General features: G+C 43.5%; 1 protein-coding gene across 4 annotated transcripts in view; it reads right to left on the bottom strand.

Annotated features, from left to right (window-relative positions):
- Nucleotides 1–649: 649 nt before the first annotated feature.
- The window catches only part of Pus10 (pseudouridine synthase 10), a 79,332-nt gene continuing 59,428 nt past the window's right edge, over nt 650–20,553 (bottom strand). For 3 of the 4 annotated variants that reach the window (XM_042285539.2, XM_006974789.4, XM_042285541.2), the window contains 4 exons: nt 19,847–19,964; nt 12,324–12,466; nt 8,787–8,886; nt 650–2,051 (listed from right to left, as the gene is read on the bottom strand). In XM_042285539.2, coding sequence (XP_042141473.1) covers nt 2,013–2,051; nt 8,787–8,886; nt 12,324–12,466; nt 19,847–19,964 — 400 coding nt within the window. In that variant the 3' untranslated portion in view covers nt 650–2,012. Of the gene's footprint in view, nt 2,052–8,786; nt 8,887–12,276; nt 12,467–19,846; nt 19,965–20,553 lie in introns of all 4 variants that reach the window. The other variant, XM_042285540.2, reaches the window with a different exon arrangement.

Genomic DNA, 20,553 nt, shown 5'->3' with positions numbered 1-20,553 from the left:
AGACAGCAATATGGCCACAGGTTGTGGCTTAGGCCCCAGGCATCCATGTGGCCTTTGGTAGCAACACGGGCCAGGGACATTAACATGGACCTGACTATGGTAGGACCATGGACCCACACATGGTCCTCTGCAGCAGTCCAGGACCAGATGTCACCATGGCTCCAGGTGGCAGTGCAGGCCACTCGGATTGACATGGCCCCAGCAGCATGACCCTCGGACACCAATATGGCGCCAGGTGGTGGCCCAGACCCCTGGCATCAGCATGGTCTTTGATGGCATCAGGAGCCATGGACATCAACACTGACCCCGGTTGCCTGAGGTAGGGCTACGGACCCAGACATGGCCCTCAGCTGCAGCTCTGGGCCCAAACATCACCTTGTGGCAGCACAGGCCACTCAGATCTGTATGGCCTCAGCTGTGGCATGACCCTCAGACTAAAATACATCTTAAGGATCTGTGAATTGTGTGCAGAGAAACATGAATAATCAAACATTGTTCAATCAATGTATCAAAAACAAGAAAGATAGACACAGGGAGAGGGAGGGGAGGGGGAGATAGATAGATAGATAGATAGATAGATAGATAGATAGATAGATAGATAGATAGATAGATAGATAAAGGGTCAAGAAGTTGTGCCAGACGATGAAAATTACACTTAAATCTAAATTTTATTGAGCTTTCCTTCTGGAATTTTTAATAATTAATTCATCTTCTTCTGGTTCAATATGTTTAAGATTTCTCTTCTTCATCATGCCATTTATTACAAATAATTATACAAAGTCATATAAGACATACATTAGCCATTTCTTGGGGAGCTATTTGCTATCCAAATTCCAGAAGGCAATCTCCTGGCATTGTGCATCTGATTGACATCCTTGAGGGCACCGTCACACACAGGAGCAACAGGTGCTCACGACCAGAGTTTATAGAAAGGAGCCTGGAGACACACTCCAGTTCCAGACCTGGTTAACAGGAGTGACTGATATCTTAGGCGTCATTTAACTTTGTTTCCTTGTTTATGAAATGATATAATGTTAGCTATACCTTATTAAAATGTTTGAAGTTAGAAAATAGTTGAAACACTGTAAAATGTGTTTGTATTTGTTTAGCAACCTCAAATTTGTGAACTTGTGACCCAGAAACAGAAGTTATTGAAGGCACTTGTTTCACTTAAAGGATGTAGGAAAGTGTCTAGGCTAGCAGTTCTCAAGCTCCCTAATGCTGTGACCCTTTAATACAGTGCCTCAAGTTGTGGGGACCCCAACCATAACATTATTACATTGCTACTTCATCACTGTAATTTGCTACTGTTATGAACCGTAATGTCAATATCTGATTTGCAGGATATTTGATATGCATTCCTTATGGGGGTCTTGACCCACAGGTTGAGAACCAAGGCTCTAGAGTTACACCTCCAGCATTGTTACTGCCTTCTACAGGAGACAAGTACTGCTAACTTTAGATTGTCAAAATAGTAACTTGAGGTCATTAGGACTTTTGACAAATCACACTTGAAAGCACTTCCACTGATAACAGCTTGAGGGGACCTGGGGAAAATAATACTATCAGATGTGCACTTGACACATTAGACTACCACAGCACACTCGACTACAAGAGTCTGGTTGTAGCGTTTATTCAGATGATCTGAAAACGTTAGCAATCCCTGCAAAGGTACTGTGTCTCCTGTAGGAAATCCGCTGGAAGAAGTCACAGCTCCTCTTAACAGGGTCCCCACTGCACACTTCTCTAAGTGACAGAAGGAAAAGGGGTCGATTCCTAGTTTGGTGTCATGGTCATGAAACGGGATGAGAAAACATGAGACATACTCAGAACAACAGAACACAAACTATGCATACATATAAATCCTGAGGTGTTACAATGAACTTCAGATACAGATCAACATGATCCAAGTCGTTTTAAAGACACCGTTGTGGTGGGTAAGTCATTTTCCAGGATACGCCGCCTGTATGTCCACATCATGTCAGGAAAACCCTTTGTGTGAAATGTGAGAGCTAGTCATCCAAAGCAGGTGGCCAGTCAACATCTACAGACTAAAAGAAAGAACACAAGTCATTAAAACAGACATTCTGGCAAGCATTGCTGGGGACAGTTTTACTGGAATGCAAGAGAAATGACACTGGACGAGAGCGGCAACACTGAAGGCCCATCTCTGAACTAATGGAGACACATTACTCCTGCATCTCCTGCTCCTAGGAGGAGAAACTGAAAAACCATGATGTCAGTTGTGAGCAAAGTATAAACAAATTCAGATTTGGGTAGTCACCCTTTTCCTCACAAGACTCAACAACTGTTGCTCTGAACATTTTCATTCTACCATCTGATATTTAACAAAATATAGTTACGTATCACTTAACGGTGGGGACACATTCTGAGAAATGTGTCATTGGGTGACTTCATCGGGCAAACATCTGAGTGTACTTTCTTACACTAAGGTGTGATGTCACCAGGTGATATTAGCTAGTGGGACCAGTATTACATGGCACATGGCTCAAGCAGTCTGTGACTAAATGTGAAGAAATGAATACAGAAAATCACTAGAACTAAAAAACGTCAAGTATCTTCTCATTTCAGAATTTTTGTTTCTTTTAAAATTTGGCTCAAGTGCCGGGTGGTGGTGGTGCACACATTTAATCCCAGCACTCAGGCAGAGGAAGATGGATTTCTGTGAGTTCAAGGCCAGCCTACCCTCTTCTATCCCAGGTCCTTCCTTCTTGCCCCCCCCACCCCCCACTGCCAGGGCTTGGGAAAATGGCCACATAAACTTGTTTCTGACTAACTTTTAAATGCTTCACCTTATCTGTTCAGTTTGTCTTGAGAAACAAAGAAACAAACACATGACCACGTGGTCAGTCATCATTTGATAAGGGCCGTCATGTGGTCAGGCAGATGCCATCTTTGCTAAGGTCAAAGGGGGACAGGTCATATGACCTCACTGCCATCTTTACTAAGGGCAACAAAAAGTCACTTCCGGTCAGTGGCTCAAGCATGAGCAGGGATCCCGGCCCTCCAGCCGTCTGGGCAGAGCAGAGGTCCGGTCGCGGCCTGGCATTCATTCCTCTGCAGCTGCTCATGTGGGCAGGGCCCAGACGTATGCGCCCCCCTCAGGGGCATCAGTGGAACCACATGCAGGCATTATCATTATTTTAAGATTCTGAAATTTCAGATTTTAACATTAATAGGGCAGTTTGGGTCACAAGCTCAGGATTTTAAATTTGCCTTGGTTGTCTTCTAAATATAAACTTAAACTTCTCATCAGGCCAAAGACATCTCTGCCCAATCTGTACCTGGCTCTCTCTAAATAAAAACTGTACATACTTTTTTAACCCAATCTTTAATTTTGTTAGGACTCAAAGGTATGAGCCTAGATACTCATTACCTGCTCTTCTATGATTTGGATTTTAGTACTGATTGATGATACAAATTCATCTAAAACTTTCATGTCCTTTTATAAAATAAAAATTCATATGAACTTCACAGGATCAAAAGAAGCCATGGGACCCACTTCACAGAGGTCAAACAAGCTCCAGACAAATGAGTTTCCTCACATGTCTGTTCCTGGGGATGGAATTTCTCTCCCTCTTGGTCTCCCTTTCCCAGTCACTAAGACCATGGGCCAAGAGCTTCCAAATAAATTCATAAAATTTTAACTTCCATCTCTAGTCTAATCTGTTTCAGTGGCCTTCCATCTGGCTGACTGACACATCCAGGCATTGGCTACTGACTTCAATCTGTGAGACATGGACCTGCTGAAGGCTGATGGTGAACCAGTCCAGCCAAAAACATAATCATTTCCTGTCTCTACAGCTAGGTCAGATGACCACATACTTCTGATAAATTCCACATTGCCTAGGTTCCCTCCTTACCTTTGACTAGCCAGGGTCCTGAACACCTGCATCCCGTTGCAGCTTGAAGCAGTTATGGAGAAGAATGCATCGTCTTATGTTCCCTGCTCTCAGGACAGGCTGGAGGGCTAAGTCAAAAGTGAACCCTTGGCATAGGGAACTGACGTGGCTACCTAATGCTCATTGATATACCAAGAAACTGGACCCAATACTGCAATAAGATAAGACACTTGACCTTCTTTATGCAGAACAAAAAAAGTATTAAATAATCTTGAGAGATGATTATTTCTATATATATCATTCAGGATTATAATCTGGCTGTACTCAAAGATCAGAACTACAGCATCTGGGCCTTAAAAATGGTAATAGATTTAGATATCACTGCCAATGGCTTTAAAAATGTCTCTCTTGGGCTGGAGAGTTGGCTCAGCGTTTAAGAGCACTGACTGCTCTTCCAGAGGTCCTGAGCCCAATTCCCAGCAACCACATGGTGGCACACAACCATCTGTAATGAGATCTGGTGCCCTCTTCTGGCCTGCAGGCACACATGCAGACAGAACACCATATACATAATAAATAAATAAATTTTTTTAAAAAATGTCTCTCCTTACTCAAGGTCTGTTCAAGAATGTGAGCCTCTCTGTCCTTGCTAACTTCATTAAGCTGTAACAAACTGGGAAACCTGTACATCCACATCTAACAGATTTTGTTCCCCCAGTTCTCAAACACCTGTAGAGATATGAGAGTATGACATTTAATATAAAAGCTTTTTATGACAGAGAGACATGTCAGCTCCTGGCAGCATCTTATATCTCCTCCAAGAAGATAGATGGCCACAAAAAAACTTCCAACTGGAAGTTCATGGCAAGGCTGGCCACGTAGTGGAAAGCTGAGCTCCTGTCCAGACCGTGAATAAGAGGAGCAACAGGGATTGACTGTGCTCTGTGCAAAGACAGGCAGGATGACCTCCCCGAATTTTTTTTTTTTTTTTTTTTTTACTTGAGAGCCCAAAATATTTTATTTAACAATTTGAATTTAGGAAAAATAGCAGCTCCCAGGGAGGAAGCTTCTTGAATCAAAAGTGGTTGGCAGTCAACACAGAGCCTGGGCAGGGTTGCACCAGGGGCAAGGGTCCTGCCTGGTCCCAGCAAGGACACAAGTTGCTACTGACCCACAGGGACAGGTCTTTCTTAGTGACAGGAACAGGAGGGTCCGGGCACACTCATCTATGGAACATTCTGGAAACCATTCTGTGAGTCTTTCCTAGATAATTCAGGGAACCAGAAAACCAGGAAGGGCTGTACTAATTCCACTTTCTACAATTTCTAAATTTAATACCAAACAAACCGTTTATGTTTCCTACCCTCCCCGAATTTCTACTGCACAGAAAAAAATCTGTCAGATCTTCTGGCCCTATCAGCTGAACAAGTGCTACCTTTGGGGCTTCTGTCCCACAACAACTACGGAGAGACTTGGGACTGCTGCCTGGGTAGCTGGAAAGCTGTCTCACTTCTTAAATTTATCCTTCTCAGATCTGACGATGTTTGATGACTAGGGTTCCAGTTTAACAGCCCCAATCCTGAGATTACAAGCACCTTAATAGTTGATCAGTAAGTTTCCTGTTGAAATTACAGACAGGTATGCCTCATTCACAGACTTCATGGTACAGGTTTCAGGTATAACTCCAGAGGTTCAAAGTTTTAATACTGATAAATGAAGTTTTGATAAACTGATATAGCATTGATTACTAAAGGTTTTTAATATTTTTAACCCTTTTGCTATGATGTAACTCCATTCCAGCTGTCTTACAGATACCCACAGATTCCTAGGAAAAGTTCTACCATTGCATCAAGAAATCTGGTCTGATGAAAACTAACAACCCGCAGAGACATTTCTGACCCCACCTATTTTTCAAGCATATTTTGCAGATTCGCTGTTCCCGCCTGACCTCCAGAGAGACAGCAGATGCCATGGCTTCTGTACTCCTGATTTGGCATGCCATTTCCCCCAAGCTCCTGGAACACCACTGCTGCAACCTGCCTCCTCAGCTCCTCAAGGAACAGATAGATGCCTGACATCTCTTGCCGTGAGTGACTGCGCGCGCGCGCGTGTGTGTGTGTGTGTGTGTGTGTATGTGTGTGTGTATGTGTGTGTATGTGTGTGTGTATGTGTGTATGTGTATGTGTGTGTGTGTGTGTATGTGTGTGTGTGTGTGTGTGTGTGTGTGTGTGTGTGTGTGTGTGACTCCTGGTTTCCCCCTCCCCACTTGGACAGCCTGAAGCAGTCCCAGGAATTCAGCGCCCCTTGTTCCCCGACTTGCTATGGATAACTCACCTTTTTTATAATTAAAGTGGAGGACATTTAATATTCTGACCTGCCCCTTGGAAACCCACCCCTTTGGGCCACCCTGCGTCCTGATGTAAAAGTGTGATTTAAGGAGCCCCCCCCCTTCCACTCTCTTTCTCTCCATTCCTATGAGGTGTGCACCCTTGACCCCCCCCTTCCTCTCTCTTCTGTCTCTTCCTCTTCCCCTATCTTTCTCTTATCTCTCTATTACAATAAACTCATTTCCACGCGGATGCAGCGCCTGGGTTATGAATGACGTGCCACTGCCCGCTGCTACATCTGCCCAGCATGTTTTCTGTCACATGTGGGATACCCTGGTCAGCCGGGGTCCCCTGAGCATGCACAATATCATAAAACAACCCCAAAACCAAACCAAACCAAAAGCTTTAAGTGCCTTACTACAACTAATGCATCCATTAGCCCATGATCACTTCACACTTCAGATTCCCTAAGCAGCAGAAAACCCAAACTTGACCACTGCACAAGTACACACTGCAGCTTTTATGACTCCCAAGACGTGCTGTGCTAGGGTTTTAGATACAGCCATGGACCAAATCATCATGTCAGTTCACGAGTAGTTCCTCAAACTAAAAACGAGACACAAAGAATCAACTGTGTGTGCAGAGGACAGGGAAGGGGAGGCATAGCACTGTGGGTCAGTAGCTCTACAAGGTCCTACTTGACCAGGCTGAGAAACTGACCCGGGGCTGACTCTAAGCTGTCTATTAACATGGATTGGAGCATGGCTCAGTGTAGAGTTTTGCCTAGCATCCTAGAAGAAAATGTCTTCAATTATTTATTTGAGATTATAATATAATCACATCATTTTCTCCCTCCAAACCCTACCCTCTATCCTTCCTTGCTCTCTTTCAAATTCATGGTCTCTTTTGTCATAAATTGTTGCTATATACACACATAAATGTACACGTACACGTACACACACACACACACACACACACACACACACACACACACACACACACACACATATATGTTCCTAAATACAACCTGCCCAGTCTGTGTAATGTTACTTGTATGTGTATTTCCAGACCATTTGGCATTGGATAACCAATTTTTTAAAAAAGCGAATGTGGTCGGGACTCCTGTGACACTAAGTTGTCTCCTTACAGCAGCTTCATGAGGCCCCTGCCGTCTGGACAGTGGGTCCTGGCTGCCCCGCAAGAGCGTGTACCATCTAATGACCGCACGACTGCCACGGCTGTCTTCACAGGGGCACACGTCCACTTCCTCTCGTACCTCTGCAGAACGCTAGCCTCTCCTAGGACTTTCAGTGGAGTCAGGCAGGAATTCAACTTCTAATCAGGTTTTCTTTGAGGAGCACTGATTGGTGACATCACAGCCCAGCAGAGCCGTTCTGTCTTTAGAGGTTAACCCTGTCTGGACTGACAGCTCTTACCTTCCCTGGGAGACAATGCCCTGCTTTGCTGTGTTTGTTCTGAGTCAGGCTCCCATGCTCTTGCCTCTGCCTCCTGAGTGCTGGGTTACAGATGAACCACTATGCCTGGCTTGAGAAATCCAGTTTACTTTATCTGATCTGATACCTATTCTGAATAGATGCTCTTGAGCAAGTGGTCTTAGATACCCCCTTGAACATTTACTTATTTTGTATGTGTGTGTGCATACTCATGCTTGCACACACGTGCCCATGCCACAGCACACAAGGAGATGAGTGGTCCTCTGCTTCTATCATGTGGGTCCCAGGGACTGACTGAATTTAGTGGGGCCTTGGCAGCAACAGCCATTACTGAGATGAGCTCAGCCCAGCCGGGAAGTTCACCACCACCCAACTCCCCTCTTCGAGAAAGAGTATCTCTATATTGCCCTGGCTGTCCTGGAAATACCCATGTAAACCAGGCTGGCCTTGAGCTCAGACCCACCACCCCCTCCCTGCTTCTCTAGTGCTGGGATTAAAAGTGTAGGCCCTCATGCCCAGTTCTAACATTCTTTATAAAACACAACCTTAGCAATCAGAAGGATGCATAAGGCAGTTAAACTTTATTTTCTTGTTTTCTTTAAAGGTTTAATCTAATGCCAAGGGTAAATTAGTAAATGACAGTACCTAATACCAATTAGTAAATTATATAATCCACAAGCATCACAATGGATCCTGGTTGTTGTTTGTTTAAAATAATTACACAGATAACTCTTTCCTGTACCACAAAGCTTCTGTGAGGTTTTACTATCTTCAAATACCTGCAGAGGGCTGGAGAGACGGCTCAGCGTCTCAGCGTCTAAGAGCACCGGCTGCATCCCGGAGGACCTGGGCTCCGTCCCAGCACTCACCTGGTGGCTCACAGCCATCTGCAACTCTGATTCCAGGGTACCCAACACCCTCTTCTCAACTCCAGGAGCACTAGGCACACATGTGGTGCAGACATACATGCAGACAAAATACTCATATACATAAAAGAAAATAAATCTAAGAAAAAAAAAGACCCTCATATAAAAAAAAAAAAAAACCCATGGAGACAGGCAGTGCTATTTGGTTTAGTGTCAAAAGATCTAATTTAGCTGAATTTGATTTGCAGATGTGCACTCCCCCATAAAATACTTTACCTCCACATCTAGCTCAAGAATGTCTGCAGTCACGTTCATCAGAGAGCCAATATTCGGCTTGGTTCTCCCAAAGTCTCCGTGTACAAATTCTTTAATGTAGCTAGGTCTGTTTAAGGAAAAGATCATGCAGTACCAACTACTTTGGCAAGTGGAAGGGAAAAATGAATAGAATTTTAAAATGTTACAAAAGAGATGCCATTTCTAAACTCGGACTTGAGATGTGTATCTCAGAAAATAAGCTGAATGCCAGCGGCCTGGATGCCAGCACAGTAACCAGAACCTCTGTTTACATCAAACTCACCAGGGGCCACGGCTTTGCTTTGTTTCAGACAGGGTACCCCAGACTACATGAACTTGACCTGGATCCTCCTGCTTCCACCTTCCAAGTGCTGAGACTGGAAACCTGCCGCATCTCCCACCCCAGCTTTGGGTTATTAGCTCATCTCAAAATGCCAAGGTTCGGGTATACATTAAATTAACTATATAGTCCAATGCCTTTTTTTTTTTTTTGGGATAGCATCTCACTGTGTAGACCTAGCCTAGAACTCACTCTGTAGACCAGGCTGGCCTCCAACTCAGAAATCCACCTGCTTCTGCCTCCTGAGTGCTAGGGTTAAAGGTGTGTGCCACCATGCCCAACCCAATGCTTTTCTTTTTAACCCCCCCCTTTCATGTCTCCATTTCTATTTTGATATATGGTCCCATTTTTTAATAATGGCAATTGGTATCTACCAAACAGTAAGTTCCACAAGACCACACAGAAAGTGACCTCAACAATGGGGCTCCTTGTAACACCTTAGCATTAAGATGGAAGGGAGAATTAAGTTATTAATTTAGTCTTCTTTAAAAATAAACGTAATACTTATTATTTACGCATGCATGTGTGTCTCGTGAGTGTACACCATGTTCGGGTGACTGTACACCATGTTCGGGTGACGTTGGAGGTCAAAAAGGGAGCAGGACCTCTACCCTGAGGCCGCAGCCTCAGGCAGTTGTGAGCCAAAGAATTAAGGTGGTTTTGCTTGGTTGATGTTGTCCGCTTTTTGCTTCCTTCTCTGTGTGTGCTCCCGAGTGCTCCGCCATGCACCCCCCAACCTGACCTTGGAACCACTGTGTAGTCCAGCCTGTCCTGAATAGAAGCAATCCTGCGTGACAGGAGTCCAGTGTGAACTACCACACCTGGCTAAATTATTTTTGAGTTGGGTTTAGCAACTTTGTGTTCTCTTTCTAGGTCTTTACATTTTGAAGGCAATGGTTAAATCTGGAATTTGTTCTTAATAAGATTAGCATTCCACAGCACTCTGCTGTAGCCCTGACATTATCTGCAAAATACACATCTTCCCCATTGTTCACTAAGAAACAAGAACAAGAACACTGCATGAGTAAACGGGATCAGTGTAAGTAGTTAACGGCATCTGCATGGGCAAATGAATGCATCCTCAACACTAGGAAGCAACATTACAAGTTTTCTCTCCTCCTCCTCCACTACATGTTCTGAATCAAACAGAGGACATACTGTTATTTAGTAGCTTTCCCCCCCTGAATTCACAGGTTCTCTTCAATTGCCATTCTTTTTCTCTGATTTTCTTCAGAGAAAGCCAGTAGTAAAGAAGGAAGCCGGCCAAACAGGAGGCCAGACAGTGGGGAGGTCTGGACCTGACTCATGCTGGAGGGATGAGACTGGGGGCAGTCAGCCTGGCTGAGTCGGGGTGCTGGGCTGTGCAAACCTGGGCCAGCACACAGGAACTGAGAACACAAAGGGCATGGACCTCTACGAGAACCACGTGCTGTGCACAGTCACCAGTTCTTGGCTGACATATTAAGTACATATATGTAGCTGTTTCCAAAGGGTGTGAGTTTTTCCAAAAGACAAAGAATTCCTTCTTGGCATGTAAATTAAAGATGGGGTTAGTTTTATTTTGTTTTTATAATCTCAGGAAGGCCATGAGGCTCAGTGGTAAGATATGTACTTAGTATGTATGAGCCCTGAGTTCAATCCCCAACACCAAAGTCAAAATAAATTTTAACATTTGTCATTTCTTTGAATTCCATCCACAATAGCCAAATGTGCTCTAAACAATAAAGAAGAAACAAGCTGCCCGTCAGAATCTGCACAAACCATCCCTGATTCAAAGTGCAGAACGGAAAAGGTATTTAGAGTAGATACCCCAGTTCAGCGAGGTCAATCCAGGGCACTCTCGGGTGGTGTAAAGGCGGGAAAAGATGTTTAAGAGAAGGAGAGGCCCCTCATTACAGCAATATGATGATGAGACCATCTGGTGACCAGCCCTCGACTCTTCCCACGGGGGAGGGTACGTTGCTATACACAGAACCATGCACTACCTGCATGCCAAATAAAATATTTATCATTTCATGCCACTGGAACACACACACACACACACACACACACACACACACACACACACACACACGTTGGTTGGGAAGGGCAATAAGAAAACCAAGCATGGTGAGACATGCCTGCAACCCCAGCACTTGGAAGGCAGAGGCAGAATCTGGAGATCAGGGACAGCCTGGGATTCACAGTGAGACGCAGTCTTAAAAGAAAGCCAATATTAAACTAGGCCTAAGACTGCTGGAGCTCTCTGACGTTTCCATTAGAAACTCAGTTCTGATCCCAAAGCCACAAGTCAAAATAGGTTATAAACAATTATTAGCATTGGCATGCAGGTATTTAAAACCCTGAGTTACAGTCTTTCTATTTAAAACACAGTCAAAATGCTGTGTCCAAACCCTGACTGCTTACGGTGGTGACATGTCCCGGTGTCTGGGTTGGGGTTTTCACACAGGCCTGTGTGTGTGTAAGTTACGGTCACTCTGTCACAAAGCACCGGACACAGCATGTGTCGGCATTCCTGTCATCCGGGAGGCACACACCGAGGACTGCTCAGTGTTCATCTTGAGCCTCGGGACAACATGGTGAGCGCTAATCTCAGACTTTAAAGATAGTGAAATACCTAAAATACCGCTGTTTCTATCACCCGTGTTTCATGAGTTGGGCAAACACTTGAAATACTCAGAGGACCAAATAGAGTTATGAATATGTGACTCGTAAAATGTGTAAGAACAGCAAATGAATCAATTAAAAGCACTTTTTGAGTATACTGTATGATAAGCACCGGTAAGACACTAGAGCAGAACTGCACATTTGAAAGCTGGCACTGAACTAACTGATGGACACTTCATGGTTTAAAACAGTTCCGAAACACAAATGGAAAACAGACTTCAGAAGAAAGTACTGATTCCCTCCAAAATGTTAAATGAATACACTCAAATCCTTTCCAAAACATCCCAGATCACCCGAGGTAGCACTGGCCTGTAATCCCAGCACTTGGGAGGTAGAGGCAGGAAGATCAGGAGTTCAAGGCCAGCCTGGAGTACAAGAGCCCTGGGGTACAGGAGAACACATCTCTAACAGAAGTAAGTATCTCCCAGATCAATGGAACCTGTTGTCGAGGGCAGCAGGAGCTACCTGATCCCATCCTGGCTAGGTCTCTGCAATGCAGAGGTGAAGGATACGTTCCAGCTTGGGTCTTCAAATACAGACGAAAATGATGCTCGTCCAGGTAGCGTGTCTCCATAGAGTGGATGGCCCGAGTTCTCACGGCCAAAGGCCTTCGGTGAAGGACCCGGAGAGGTGTTTTCTGGTCAATCTTTAAGTCCTAGAGGAGGATATGATGCAATCACAAGCCACCCATAGCTCACCACATTAGTTCCCATCACTGTCAGAGCAGGATGGGACACGCTAACACAGAACCAGCTGCAGCTCCTTAGGCTCTATCTCAACGGGACTTCTCATTTTCTGAATACTACCATCCCTATCATAAGACGGGGGCCGGGAAGGGAATGATCCCACCGACTCTTCTGCCCTGACACCTAACATATCAGTCAGGATTCTGGCATAGGTCTTTGTTAGAGGACAACATTATTACCTTTGTTTTCTAATGCCACAAAGTGACTGACATAAAAGTGAGGACTTCGGGCTTCCAGTATTTCTTATCCCAGCTTTACAAAAATAATATTCACCTGTATCTTAACAATTCAGATTTTTTCAGTGATACATGCTGCTTTTTCTTATAATTACATCAAATTAGAGATTTCCCCATATGCTAGGTGATATAAATTAAGAAATAGGAATTAATACTATAAAAGGTCAACTACTTCAACCTTTTAAAAATAGATTTTAGGCAAACCAGACAAGTTGGTTCTTAAGAACTCTGACTTCTCTGCAGTTTCTTGCTGGAACAGCGCCTCCGAATTTGCATGATGAGTGAGCAGTCTCCACTAAGGAGGGAAAGGCTTCAGCCTGCATTCCTTTCCAGACACCAAGGAAGAAGAGCAAGTTCTGACTGAGGCCGGCCGCACTGAAGGGCACGGCTGATCCTAAAGGCAGTCGACAGCCTCTCCCCTGTGCTTTTTATGAGTCTATAATTCTTAGGAGTGAGCTGTCTCCATGGGGATTGACTTTTCTCTGGCTAAAAAGACCAACGTTTTCAAGAATGAACTGTGATGAAGAGTTATAATGATGTATATAGAGACTCAGAGAGCAGAAACACACAGTCTTTAAATTCGCAGGTATGGCCTGGCACGGTGGCACACGCCTTTAATCCCAGCACTCTGGAGGCAGAGGTAGGGGGATCTCTGTGAGTTTGAGGCCAGCCTGGTCTACATAGAGAGTTCCAGGACAGCCAGAGCTTCATGGTAAGACCTTGTCATCGAGAGAGAAAGAGAGACAGAGACACAGAGAGAAATGAACAAACAAATACAAGCAACTATCCAGTGAGAACTCTCTGGCTTCTGTTATTGACTCCCAGGACTGACTAGGAGCCAATCACCAGAGCTGTAACTCAGGACTCATCAGTACACATGCCCATGTGTCCTTTTGGTCTGCTGTTTAGACCACAAAAGGAAACCATTACACCCACTCTGAGCTCTGTACTGTGTTGTCCCACACTGCTGAATTTTCAGAAGCACACAAGCACAGTTTTTCCTCTGAAGTAGGCTGCCCTTTAGAGGCGGCAAGCAGTGAACCTGAGGTGGTGAGAGAAATAACTCAGCTTCTATCTTTCAGCCAATGGGAATTTTGTAAACTATAACAATGTCACTAGAAACCAACCCGGCCCAGCAGTGTGCCCGGGAGTGGTCTCTTACCACTTCCAATGTCCCTACACAGCCACCTTTCTATGTTACTTTTGAGTTAGAGCCACGGTAACCCCCAAACTGGGCTGTTTTGTCTTGTTTTTGCAGTGCTGGGAATCAGACCGAGGGCCATGCCCTAGGCAAGCACCCTGTCACTGAGCTACATCCCCAGCCCTTGAATCTATTTTTAATGGACTTATTTTTCACTGAGCCTCAATGCCAGCTCCCAAACCTTTTTTTTTTTAAATGAATTTCCTTTTTAATAGCATTCTAAATGATTCATACATTTACATTTTTGGTGGGTTTTTGGTTTGGTTTTTTAGACAGGATCTCACTATGTAGACCAGGCTGGCCTTGAACTCAGAGATCTGTCTGCCTTTGCTTACTCAGTGAGGGCTTACAGACATGTACCATTATATCCAGCTGATTTATACATCTATGAAGGGATATATGATCTTACAGACTCCATAAATCTGTCTGCATTCTTAAAGGTATGTCTGTACTGTATCTACTTCTCTGGGGCTGGAGATGTGGCTCACTTGGTACACTGCTTGCACATCCCTGGGTTCAATCCCTAGCACAGCACAAAAACAGGCGTGGTGACACATACCTGTAACCCAGCACTCAGGCGGATGCAGGAAGATCAGAGGGGCAGCAGCATCCTCGACTACACAGTGAGTTTGAGGGCAGTGTGGGCTACACAGTAACCTGTCTCAATCAAACCACAACAAAACCCAAACTCCTGTCCTGAAGGCCCTAGGCAAGAGCAAAGCACAAAGGCTGTGGAGGTGACAGGCGTCTCTGGGTGGACAGACGGTGCGTGCCCTCCCTGCCGCATTCACATCTCTCGCTGTGCTTGTCTCCTGAGTCAGACTCTGACACTGTAGTCTTTCCCCAACGTTTTCTGATAAGCACAGACACACACTAAGCCACATTAAGTAAAACCATGCCCTGCTTTTGGCTTTATTTTTAATAGCTGCAGGATGCTCATTCACTCCACCACTAGCTCACCCAAAGCTGCTCTGTTGGCTTGCTTAGTCTCACTCACAGCCCAGGCTGGTCCTGAACTCACACCTTCATGTGCTGTGCCACTACATCCAGCTAATGTCATTTTTCTTTCCAGTTTGACACTGCTGATTTTGCCACTTTGAACAAAGTCAGAAAAGCTCCTTTCACGCACGGCCTTCGGCAGGAGTCACGCTCCGCAGAGAGCCTGTCAACAGAGGTGAGGTCATCAGCACGGTTGGTTCTTCTTACAGGACTGCCATTGCCTTCCAAGTCTGAAGAGCTTCTGTCTGCCTTCCCGACTTAAGGAATGGAGTAATGGCATCTATTACTTTGTCCTGGAGGTGGAACAGCATTCCAAACGATTCCTGATCATGGAGTTGTTCCTTTTCAACCATCTATTCATATCCTTTATCCATTTTTCAATCTATTCAGTACTATACTTTTCATGACTAAGTATAAATCTTATTATGAACATTTTTGCCATATTGTTTTCTACATAACCACACATGTGTGTACACACAGCACATTTGGATGTGCTGAAATCAGAAGGCATTACCCTCTAGTTATTCTTGCAGCTTTCTTCTTAGGGAAACTTAGGATAACATTTTCCCTATGTTAACAAGCATCACTTTAAAGAATCAGTTCTTTGAGGTAGGGTCTTGCTGTACTTCCCAGGCTGACCTCACACTTGTGGTCCTCTTGCCTGGATCTTCTAAGCCACCACACTCAGCTCCACCACATAATTTTAAAGATCTGGGTAGTGAGACTCCGTTATACAGATATACGCTGTGCGCTCAGTTGTGCTCACTCAAGCCTTGAATGCTCTCTCTCTGGTGTCTGCACAGGACAGAAGGCCACAGTGTCCTTCACCGTCACTAGAGTCTCTTGTGTCTGCCCCCACAGCTCGGGGGTAAGGCACACGTGGCCACATCTGGTTTTAACATGGAGCTGAAACCCAGACTCACGCTGGGGGATGTCTTTCTGTACACTGTGAATATATGCTGTTCCCATTAGTTAATAAATAAGCTGCTTTGGCCTAGGCAAGGCAGCTTAGAGGCAGGTGGGAAATCCAAGAAGAGAGACAGGAGAGAGAAAGGCAGAGTCTGGAGATATGCCACCTGCTGCCCAAGGAACAACATGCCAGCAGACTGGTAAAGCCACAGAACTCATGGCGAAACACAGATGAATAGAAATGGGTTAATTTAAGATATAAGAGCTAGCTAGCAAGAGCCTGCCATAGACCACACAGTTTGTAAATAATATCAAGCCTCTGAGTGATTTTATAAGCAGCTGCAGGACCTCAGGGCCGGGTGGGGCTGGAGAAAATTTTCCACTACGTTTGGCTGTCCAACATGTTGGCTGGAGTTTCCACTTAAAACCTGAGAAAACTTAATAAGAGATTCTAAACTGGAGCCAAAAACAGCTTCCTACTTCATGTCTCATTCAGGCCGAGATACAGGGACACCATGGAACAGAGACGCCACAGCATTCCGGCTTGAGCACAGCATGGCTGATTCCTACATCAGTACACAGGTGTCTCCAAGCTGTGAAGCATGCTGCATGGCAGATTTAGCTTTTACTCATACAGACAAAGGGTTTATGGGTCAGCTATAGGCTACCTGGAGGCAGCATGGACCCCAGAGTGGGCAGGGTAAGAGTGACCCTCCTGGGTATCTCTGCCATGTGGAGAAGCTGCAGTGGGTGGAGTCAGCAGCCAGGGCTGCTGCTTCAATCTTAGCCATGCTGCAGTTTGCAATGATGAGAAAAGGATTACAGATACACAGAAGAGAGATTCAGATGGAATAAACCTCTAAATGGCTTACATTATATGTAAAAATATAAGTAGGCTTGGAAGAGAGAGGAAAAGGAGGATAGACAGTTATATAAATTATTTATATAATTTTAAAAAATAAAAGTCTTTAATAAAACAGTAAAAGTAATATAAAAAATGGCCATGTAAAGATGGAAATTGCACAGAGAGTCTGGATTATATTGTCTTTGGGATTTTTTACTGGAGAGAGACATGTGATTGTAAAGGCTGCTGAGTTAAACCAATATAAATATTTTAAAGGTATCTTGACTTCAGAATTCATGTCTAAGCATATATTGCTTTGGAAAAGAGGTTCTGCTTTTGTTTCCATAGAAGATAAGAACCTGTGGATTCCTTCCAGATTAATAGGGTTCCATCATGGAAGACCCCGAGAGGCCTCCAGATGATCCAACATCCAGAACAGCGTCAAGGCAACTGTCTCAGAGAACACAGCCTCACAGACTACTCCAGTCAGGACTTGACCATAATCCTAAAATTTTCTTTGTGTCCCCCATAAGACTACCAGCAACCCCCCATCAGCAGGAGGTAGCCTAGAAAACTACACCCACATTCCCAAAAAGTGGATTATGGATATTTGTCTTTGTTCATGGGTTGGTTACAAATTGTTATTGGTCATAGTCAATCTCTTTCTAAAATTAAAAACAGGGGATATGATATAGATAGGATAAAAGGGTAGATTATTGAATCTACTTTTAAAGAGCAACAACTTGTTTAAAATGTTTTACATTGCTATGGATTTTAGTTTATTTATACAAATTTAAAATTAATTTTGTTATACTATATATATTTGTTTAAGGTATTATGTTTATGCAACTCATTTAAAATTGTAATGTATAATTAAGAAATACAGATTAAAGTAATCTAGGATAATCAAACTTATAGTTATGTTAATTAAGTTTTCTAGGCATACACAAATATATTTCAATTAGGTAGGTAATTTTCAAACGCCTCAAAAACCTACAGAATATGGCATTAAAAATGTTTTAAAAAACAGACTTTCTGGACAGTGAGACATGTGCTCCTGGTAGCACCAATTTACTTCAAAGAGGATGATGGGCATCCTTATGGAGTTTGCTTTCCTTATGGCAAAAGTAGCCATTTGCGCAAGAAACTGTTCTTGCCAGGACTGCTTGACAAAATGTTCTATCAACTGGACATGCAGGACCCATGGAAAAGTGACCACTAAATTTTGCCAAAACAAGGCATGATGGTCCTTCAGATTCCTGCTTTACAGAGGAGGCTGCCAGACACTTTACAGGACACAGGGAGAAGCAACTGAGAAACTCTAGACCTATAGGCTGAAGATGGATGCCCCAATGTTGCAGAGAAACTTTGGATGACTGTCCAGGCAGCCAGCTGTCTCTGTCATTTCTAAAATTTTAGAAGTTGCTTACAAAGCACTTCCTGTTTACTTAGGTAATATTATATCCTTCTGGTGTCTTTGATGTAGTTGAAGACTAGATAGTTATAATTTTCCTTGGTTACGGTAAAAGATAAATTAGATATGAAACTTTAGACTCACAAATATAGAAGTTGATAAATTTTTTTTTAATTTTGCCAAATACAAATAGACTAGATACTGTAATTGTAATTCTTACTTGATAACTGTTCGTTATATATATTTTTACTATATCAAAGCTAAAACCGGGCTGGAGAGATGGCTCGGTAGTTAAGAACACTGGCTGTTCTTCTAGAGGTCATGAGATCAATTCCCAGCAACCACATGGTGGTTCACAACCATCTGTAATAGGATCTGATGCCCTCTTCTGGCATGAAGGCATAAGTGCAGACAGAGACATCTAATATATATATTAAAAAGAAAAAAAAGCACTAAAAAGAAAAGTAAATGCCACACAGATAGTAAAATGCATATATATATATACACACACATATATATGTATATATATACATATATATATATATGTATGCTGTGAATATATGTTGTTCCCAATGGTTAATAAATAAGCTGTTTTGGCCTATGGCAAGGTCATAGGAAATCCAAGGAGAGAGACAGGATAGAGAAAGGCAGAGTCTGGAGAGACGCCAGCCTGCTGCCCAAGGAGCAACATGCCAGCAGACTGGTAAAGCCATGGAATACATGGCGAAAGACAAAAGAATAGAAATGGGTTAATTTAAGATATAAGAGCTAGCTAGCAAGAGGCCTGCCATAGGCCACACAGTTTGTAAATAATATCAAGCCTCTGAGTGATTATTTTATAAGGGACTGTGGGGCCAGGTGGACCAGAGAAAACTTTCAACTACTCAGGTCCTCATTCTTGCAGGGCGAGCTCTTACCCACTGGGACTGTCTTTACAGGAGAGACAAGGAATGCTCAACAGGACAATCAGGCCCTCGACAGTGACCTTCTCACAGAAGACATGTGCTTCATATAACTGTTACACTTCATTCACTCATATATGTGATTTTAGTATCAATTCTATTAAATACATTTTATTTTATATTTAATTTTTATAGATAACCAAATATAATAGCACTCCTCAATATTTTCTATGTGGCTGGTACCATTTGAAATGCTTTGTACAACTGAACTAATTTAGTTTTTCAAACATAATTTCACAGATGAAGCATAGAGGCTAAGGATTTGTCCAGAGTCTTACAACTACGAAATGTAGACCCAGGGTTTTTAACCTGTGTCTGTCTTCAGAGTCACCAACACAGATTCTTCTTTTTGCCTTTTTTTTTTTTTTTTTTTTTTTTTTCCCTTTTTTGATTTTCGAGACAGGGTTTCTCTGTGTAGCCCTGGCTATTCCAGAACTCACTCTGTAGACCAGGCTGGCCTTGAACTCAGAGATCTACCTCCTCTGCCTCCCAGGTGCTGGGATTAAAGGTGTGCGCCACCACTGCCACCATCGAAACACTGCTTCTCCCAAGAGTTAGACAAGCATCCGATCACTCTGCCAGTGAACTGGAAAACCAGGATTTGAATGTAGGTCACAGACCCCAAAGCCTAGGCACTGCGGCTTGCTGGTAATAAACTAGAAGACAACGGCTTTTTAATATGCAGAAGAAAAAGAAAACAAATCAAAAACTGCAGGTAAAGTACCTTTAAGTCATTTAGGAATCCAATGTCTTTCTTCTGTATGACTTGATTCGTCCAAATCAAGGCACTGTAGGTCTTGGTCTTACCCTCCTCACCTTCCTTCATATACCCGATTGCCTCTCTAAACACCAATAACAGAGGAAAGTTTGTCCCAGCACATAAAATACACACAAACCTTGTCCCAAATCTCTGCTCCCTTACAACAGCTTGGCTGAGGTATAAACTGTACATTCTATGAACTCGACTGTTTCTGGAGCTCTGCATCTAGCATAGTCTGGCTTACGGCACTCCCACTGCCCCCAGAAGGGCCCTCACACCCAGCAGCTCTTTCTTCCGATTCCTTTCCCAAGCCCAGGATGACCTAGCACTACTTGACTTTCAACCTACGAGGTATGATCAGAGTGGTGACTGACTGGCTTCTGTCCTTCACAGTGCTGTCAAGGTCAAGGGCATCTATGGTGCAGTATGAATCAGTACTCCATACCTCTTTATTTTAAGGAAAAACAAAGCAAACAAACAAACCATATTACACTGGAGGGGTACATAGTAGGTCCCCCTTGCCCATGAATTCACCTAGCCTGCTGTCAACCTCCTACTAAAAGTATTACAAAAACTTAAAAACAGGCAATTGATGCTTACCTTATAGTATATTGCTACAATTGCCATGTTTTATTATTAGCAATTATTTTTTCATGGCTTTTTAAAAAAGA

The sequence above is a fragment of the Peromyscus maniculatus genome, chromosome 10 (assembly GCF_049852395.1).
Source record: "Peromyscus maniculatus bairdii isolate BWxNUB_F1_BW_parent chromosome 10, HU_Pman_BW_mat_3.1, whole genome shotgun sequence".
Taxonomy (NCBI): Eukaryota; Metazoa; Chordata; class Mammalia; order Rodentia; family Cricetidae; genus Peromyscus; species Peromyscus maniculatus.
This window is presented reverse-complemented; position numbering and strand designations above follow the sequence as displayed.